The 7673-nt window shown below is 38.8% G+C and overlaps 1 protein-coding gene across 1 annotated transcript; it reads right to left on the bottom strand.

Moving 5' to 3' along the window:
• Positions 1-11: 11 nt before the first annotated feature.
• Positions 12-3987, bottom strand: LOC138861201 (ADP-dependent glucokinase-like; the record flags this gene model as incomplete). Its single annotated transcript, XM_070120100.1, is given in 1 exon segment — positions 12-3987. A coding segment is annotated over 1 exon segment (94 nt), but the record flags the coding sequence as incomplete, so codon positions are not given.
• Between the last annotated feature and the right edge of the window lie 3686 nt (positions 3988-7673).

Raw genomic sequence — 7673 nt, 5'->3', positions numbered from 1 at the left:
CTACAACTCACCCACAATATCAGGATGAATCTCCTCCATGATATATGGGCTGCGTTTGGCAGCTAGGAGAACCTTTGCTCCTTCTTTAGCAAATCGTGATGCCATGACTGGGGCATTACCCCCTAAAGCAGAGTAAGAGCCTGGGGCTGCCTCTGCTGCAGTTATTATCTCGCTGAACAGTGTTTCATTGACCACATACCGTCTGCAAAAGGGTAGTTACAAAGAACAGATGGAAATGGAGAGACAGCCAAACTGTATGGGGGAAAACAGTAGATGGACATAAATCTTCTAGTGAAAACAGATTTGTCCTAAATTCCTCCTGTTAAACTGATAACAAAACAATAGAGAAAAATCACTACTTGTATTTTTTGCAAGGTAGAAAATATACATAACCTGACTAAGTCCAATGTCTTTTTTTTCTTTTTTTTTTACAATTAATAAAACCCAAAATTTTTTTTAACATTCATATTCACCTCAACATTAACCTGCTGACACAGGAGGGCGAATATACATGCCATGTCAACTGTGATTTATTTTAGCTTATTACCTTTGTTTACTAGTGTTTAGTCACCAAAGAGTTAATTAGCCTGCTTGACCTCACCTACTTACCCAAATTCCTTAAATTTCGAGGAAGTTTTTTTTCAATGCTTTTAAGACAGTAATTGTTATCAATTTCATTATTGATTTTAGATACTATAATATTCTAAACAATACTAACAACAATAATAAAAATAATATATATAAATGCTTCCACAAATCAAGGCAAAGGCTGAACAAATGAAATCAGGTAGAACTAGCATCTGACTCTTTGGTGAGTAAGCTCTTATGAAACCATATGTGTGCAAATAAAATCAGTAGGCTAAAATCATAGTGGATATGGCTCATACATTTGCTCTTCCAGCAATCAACTGGTCAAATCACTGAATCAGTGAATGCTTTCACTTTTCAAGTAACACAGTGAGTCATAATTCAGATTGTAAACACATCAAAAATACAGATACTTTATTCTGCATTATTCAAGAGGAGAAAAAGTAATATTAGGGTTAATATAGTAACACTGTAGAAATTACTTAAAACATCATTTCTTAAATCTGATCTTACTTTTACAGTTAAACATCTATACAACCCAAAGTAATTAATTTACTTGAAAGTTAAAAATCTGTAGTTTATACTCCAGTGGTCAACAGTCTGGAAAAGTACATATTTACTTTCAAACATAGTAGAGAATGGAAAAAGCACAAAAGAATCTTTAGTTTACAAAATCTCTTAACATGTAAGAGTAATTCACATGTCATGCAATCACTTATATAAAGATAGTTTTACAAACTCCTTTTCAATGTTCTCTGTTCTATGCATTATCTCATAACTCACTATGAAAGTTTATTTAATCCACTGAATCCAGATGACAGATATTTTGCCATGTAAAAAATTGCCAAAACGATAGTAAGCCAACAGTAAATTGGCCATGAGCACACAAAGCACTTTAAGTGAGATTGAATAAGTGGGCCTTCAGGAAGGGGCTCATTTGCTAGCTCCTGAAAAATTATTTTTGATTCATGATGGTGAAGTTTAAAATCTGTCAATCATGCCTCTAGGGAGGACACTATGTCCATGCACAGAAAACTATTCCTGTGCCCTTTAACTAGCAGCATATGATGTGTTACGTAAAACTGAACAATACAACAGTGTAAGAAAAAAAAAATAACACATACAGTTACTGTTTCTGTACAGAGTGTAAACTACCTGGAGAAATAATATAGTCTGCTCAACAAAAACAAGTCTATCATCATCTTGATATAGCATAACAAATATAGACCTCAAAAATGGCAAATAAGAGCAAAAAATGCATCTGATAAAAAAGTGCTAGCTTTGCAAAGAGGAGGCAAGAAGTCTTGATACCCTGTGTGAGTATGACACTTATATTCTGAGACACATGACAACTTAAACAGAGAGCCAGAGCTAGAGAGTCACCACTCAAGCAAGCTATGAGGCACAAGGATCTGGTTTGCCTGTGTTGAATAGTCCATTATGTTAAGAACAAGGGTGTACGGAGTCTGCTGATTATGTACTACCAACTTCTACCAATCTATTTTTTTCTGTATGAGTGGGGTTGGACTTCAAACACTCATAACTTGATGCTTCCATGCTGAGAATCCTAGTAAATTAATAACTGAGCATGCATGCCCTGAGACACTCAACGATAGTCAAAGGTCATCTACAAACTACTTTTTTTCAATTATTAGTGAAGAAAAAAGTACACTCCACACAAATATATGTATTTTGCAGATAAGAATAATATTCTGTTATTCACAGAGCATAAATAAAGTATATGTTTATGAAAAAAATGTAAATAAAGCTTTCTTTCAAATTTTTTTCATCATACCTTTAAACACTACTGAAGTCTTTCTCATCGTTTTTTTCTCTATCTATCACCCTTTAGCTGGACTTGTTTTGCTAATTATCCAGGGACTCCCACAAAATAAAAAATAAATGTACAACTGACATGAAGGCACAAAACCAAAATCAAAATTAAATCAAAATATATTTTGAAAAATAAAGTAATATATATACTGTCCACTTACTCAAAAAAATCACACAAATACCAGAAGCATCACCAGAAGATATTCTGATAAATCACTGAAATAAGATGCTATGAGATAAAATAAGATGCTATAAGATAAAAGTTGCTAAACTGGCAACTCAGAGATGGGTGATCGGTATAGCATATATCCATCACCCATCACTTTACACATCAAGACCAAAAACTAGTATAATCAACTCCAAGTTATGCAAACATCAACTAGCAAGATCTGCTAAAATCGGTATACGTTTAGGCCCTCCCCTGTAAAATTCTACTCTATAGAAGTAAATTTACAAATGGTAAAGAATTGCTGCCCTAGTGTTAAGACAACTTTAATCCGGTTTAAAAAAATATCAGTATAAGAAATACTGGAGGCAAAAATACAATTCAATGTAATCAGAGGGACAGAAAAACTATCATAAAGTACACTAGTGTTTTAACAGACTGTGAAACAAGTTTCAAAATCCAACAACACTGAAAGATGAAACTCAACCAAGTCTAATTTTCAAACTGTCATCTCACATTTGAAATCAAGCTATTACACTTTTTTTTTTCCTGTAAACAAATATTCATGTTGCTAAATTCCATTCCTCAACTCTTGACTCATTCACTAACTCTTCTTTTATCTTTTACATATCATAAACATCCAGACTACACCTCAAATCTAAATGAGGGAAGTCACCAGTTAAAATAACAACAATAAATACATCCAGGTGCATAAATTTTGACCCACATAAGTAAGTTCTGTAGGGGTGTTACTGTTGTTGGTTACTTTATATCAAAACTAACAATGGCTCCCTTACAAAACCTTATAAATTATAAGAATAAGAGAACTTTACACAAATTTCTTCCTTCTTAACTGTACAAAATATTAATAAAACAGAATCATGATGGCAGCAATATGACAGCTGCATGCTTTAACCCTTTGCAATCAGGTGACATAAATGTACATGCCATGGCAAGTATTTAGTGAGCACAAAATAGTAATTGAAGAGTTACACATCCTCTTAAATGTAGGCTATAAAGTCAATTCTTAGCCTCATTTCCAGGAAAATTACATAAGCTGCTTCCAGAATCACAGACAATGGGAAAATTACATGTTTCCTGTATTACTGATACCTAGGTGGTCCAGTAAGCCTCTTGAAGCATCAGTCAGCACTGGGTTAAGATCAGGATACTCCTAAAGTGAGAGAAAAGGACCCATGGTTGCTGAACTAGTTGTTGAATACAAAAAATAAATTACAGATCCCTCTGTTGATTGCTTTCTTTTAGATTGTAGCATTTAATAAGAAAATTAAAACACCACACCTCTGGGTCCAGATATTATGCACAGGTTGCATTAATTACTCATATCCTCTTGAAATTGTTAATACATTCAACTAACAGCTTTATTCCTGCATGATTATAGAACTGAAATATCAAAAACAAAAAACTGAAGGTATCATGTTAACACAAACACACAAATAGTAGTTTTTCTGTTAAGAGGTATCAATTCAACTGCAAATCTGTATATATTTTTACAGTTGTTTTCAACCTGTGAATTGCATTGCAAAACACAAGTGCAGTGCAGTTACCCCTAGTGTGCTGTATATTTTGCATATGTGCATTTCTTACCTTTTGAAATTATTAATTAACTAAAGAATGTTAACCTAAGCTGAACCTACTCTAAAATTTTCTGTCAATTAGAGTTCTTTAATCCCTTGGATCCAGGTGACAGGGACTTCACTAAGTGAAAAAAATTGACTGAGTGGCAGGTGATGGCAATGTGTCATGGAAAAATCTGGCTAAGGGCCAGGGAACGGAAACATGTCATTATGATATCGCAGCTGAGTGGCGGCAGATAGGAATGTCTCACTGTCAGTGCCCAAAGCTCTTAGGAGGAGATTGGACTCCATGGGCCTTTAAAAATTCTCTTGCAGTATATTCACTGGTAAATGAGAGTGGAATGTACAATCTGTGTGCCATTCCTGGAAGAGTTCCAACCTTATTTCTGCTCACGTTGCCCAGCAGCACAATGTGTTAGAAAAATGTAAAATATGAAAATGTACAATAACTAACATAAATTTCACATTCTTACTAATTGTTTTTGTTACTGCACACAACTGTAGACTGCCTGGATATGATATAGAGTTTGCTAACTGAAAACAATCTATTTTCATCTTAATACTGTATAACAAATGACAAATATCATCATCATCATCATCATCATCATCTGGGGGCTAACGCCAACGGGGGCGCATAGGCGCATCCACCCTTTGCTTCCATCTTTTGGCATCCCTCATGGCAAGCCGCCAGGCAGGGACTCGGCCCATCTCCAGCTCCTCACAACAGGTTTGATCGATCTGCCCAGGCCACGACCTCCTTGGTCATCCCACAGGCCTCCTTCACCCAGGGTTGTCTCGTACAGAGACAACCTGGTGGGCAGGATCATCATAGGGGAAGCAAGCCAGGTGGCCGTATAGCCTGAGTTGGCGATCACGGATTGTGCAGATAACAGGTCCTGTGCCAGTCTCAAGGTGCAACTGTTGGTTGGACACGTGGTCCTGCCAACTGTAACCCATGATCTGGCGCAAGGACCTATTACAGAAGGCTTCAAGACGTGACTCCAAGGCACAGGACAATGTCCAGGTTTCACTACCATATAGCAAAACTGGCATTATCAGGGCCTTGAAGACATGTAGCATGGCCCTTCTGTACAGGTACCGACATCTCCAAATACTTTTGTTGAGAGAGTTCATGACCCCTGCTGCCAGGCCAATCAGTCTGCTGACTTCCTGGTCTGACAGCCCAGAGTTATGAACTACACTATGAAGGTATGTAAAGCTCTCTGTGACTTCGATGTCCTCGCCGCAAGCACGTACCGACTGAACAGGTTCTCCTAGCAAGTCCCTAAAGTCCTGGATCTTGGTCTTGGTCCAGGAGACCTCTAACTCCAAGGGCTTCGCTTCATTACTAAGTGTATCGAGAGCCACAACTAAGGATTCCAAGGACTCAGATAGAATAGCAACATCATCAGCAAAGTCAAGGTTGGTAACCTTGATATTGCCCAGAGTTGCTCCACGATGACTTTGAACAGTAACTCTGCCTAGTATCCAGTCCATGTAGGTGTTGAATAGTGTTGGTGCAAGAACACAGCCTTGCCTCACTCCTGAACTAACAGGAAAGAAGCTCGACAGGCCCCCACCACACTTTACAGCACTTTCAGTACCAGTATGCAGATTTGCTATCAGTCCAATAATCCTTGTTGGAATTCCTCTCTGTCTCAGGATCTCCCAGAGTGATTCCCGATGCACCGTATCGAACGCCTTCTTGAGATTGATGTAGGCTGCAAGCAGCACACAGCCGAACTCTACAATGACTTGAAGCGCAAGGATACAGTCAATTGTGGACTTACCAGGAGTGAATCCAGATTGCTTCGGCCTCTGGTGCCTCAGTAGATGGTCTCAGAAGGATGTGGGCAAGAACCTTGCCTGGTATACTGAGCAGTGTAATGCCTTGGTGATTGCTGCAGTCCCATTGGTCCCCCTTCCCCTTCTAGAGAGGGATGACCACACCCCTCAACAGGTCAAGGGGAATGGTACCGGACTGCCAGATGGCAGCCAGGAAAGCATGCAACCCTCACACCATAGTTTCACCACCAGCCTTTAACAGTTCAAATGGGATGCCGCAAATACCCGTTACTTGGCCACTCTTCAGCTTGGAGACCGCCTCCCTAACTTCAGTAAAGGGGGGTGGATCTTCACTGATTGGTGGGTCTGGCAACGGAATCATAGCACTACTGTTGGTGGATCAACCTGGTACAACTGCTGCAATGCTCCTACACCGCAATAGAATGAGACGATCTGGCCACTTACTAAGTGAACCGCTGTCACCTGAGAAGAGGGCTTGGAGTTCAGCTTTCTCAGGGCTTGGTATGCAGGACGAAGGTCATTTACTAAGCAATGGCCTTCTACCTCCTCAGCAAGACTCCTAATAAACTGTTCCTTGTCCCTTCTTAACAGTGACGGAGTTCTGCGTACCTGAGAACAGTGCAAATCCCAAACCCCACAAAATGGAAGAGCAGTATATGCAGAATAAAAACTAATAGCATAATAAAGAGAACTTGGGGAATCATCTCTTAAGCAAGCCTAATGCCCAAATTTTAGTGTACGTGCATGATCAACTTAACCCGATCCAATGAATTATAGAAGTCTGTATATTTTCAAGCAAATACAGTGACTGTATACATATATAATACATTAATATTCATGTATCAATGGACTATGGAATTGGTGTGCTACAGAAATCCACAGTATATTTTTAGTTGCCAAATTACAAAGGTTGAAACCCACCCATATAATACATATGCCATTTGTAAACATGTATATGTGATTCTATATATCATATACATACCTAAGCAGTAAATGTGTAAGTGTGAGTGTGTTTGCAAATGCAAGTAGGAGTGTTTATCAGAGAGAGAAGAGAATGAAAGAGAGAAAGAGAAAGAGAGAGAGAGAGAGAGAGAGGGAGAGAGAGAGAGAGAGAGAGGAGAGGGGGAGAGAGGAGAGGAGAGGGAGAGGAAGTGGTGAGAGGGGAGGGGAGGGGAGGGGAGGGTGAGGGGAGCGGAGAGGGAGGGTGAGGGGAGGGGAGGGGAGGGGAGGGGAGGGAGAGGGGGAGGGAGAGGGAGAGGGGAGAGAGAGGGAGAGGGAGGGGAGAGGGAGAGGGGGAGAGGGGGGGAGGAGGAGAGGAGAGGAGAGGGGGAGAGAGAGAGGAGAGGAGAGAGAGAGAGAGAGAGAGAGAGAGAGAGAGAGAGAGAGAGAGAGAGAGAGAGCGGGTGTGTGTGTGTGTGTGTGTGTGTGTAATGTCTCTTAATGTAAGTTGAATTAATTTTATTGTATATATTTCACTGTATTTGGGTTTATAAATATTTTAAATATCATTTATAGACAATTATTTTTAACGTCAATTTTATTAATATATTAATATTTTAATGAATTAGGCTTATGCTTTTTTTCAAATCTATTCATTTTATATATGTTTTAAAAAATTTGTTTCAGCAGTGTATAAACCTTTGATGATTTAAATTTTATGGACTGCAAACTAATTTATTTTA

Source organism: Penaeus vannamei, unplaced genomic scaffold (assembly GCF_042767895.1).
Source record: "Penaeus vannamei isolate JL-2024 unplaced genomic scaffold, ASM4276789v1 unanchor2805, whole genome shotgun sequence".
Lineage (NCBI taxonomy): Eukaryota > Metazoa > Arthropoda > Malacostraca > Decapoda > Penaeidae > Penaeus > Penaeus vannamei.
Note: the sequence above shows the minus strand (reverse complement) of the source record. Positions and strands in the feature narration are given on the sequence as shown.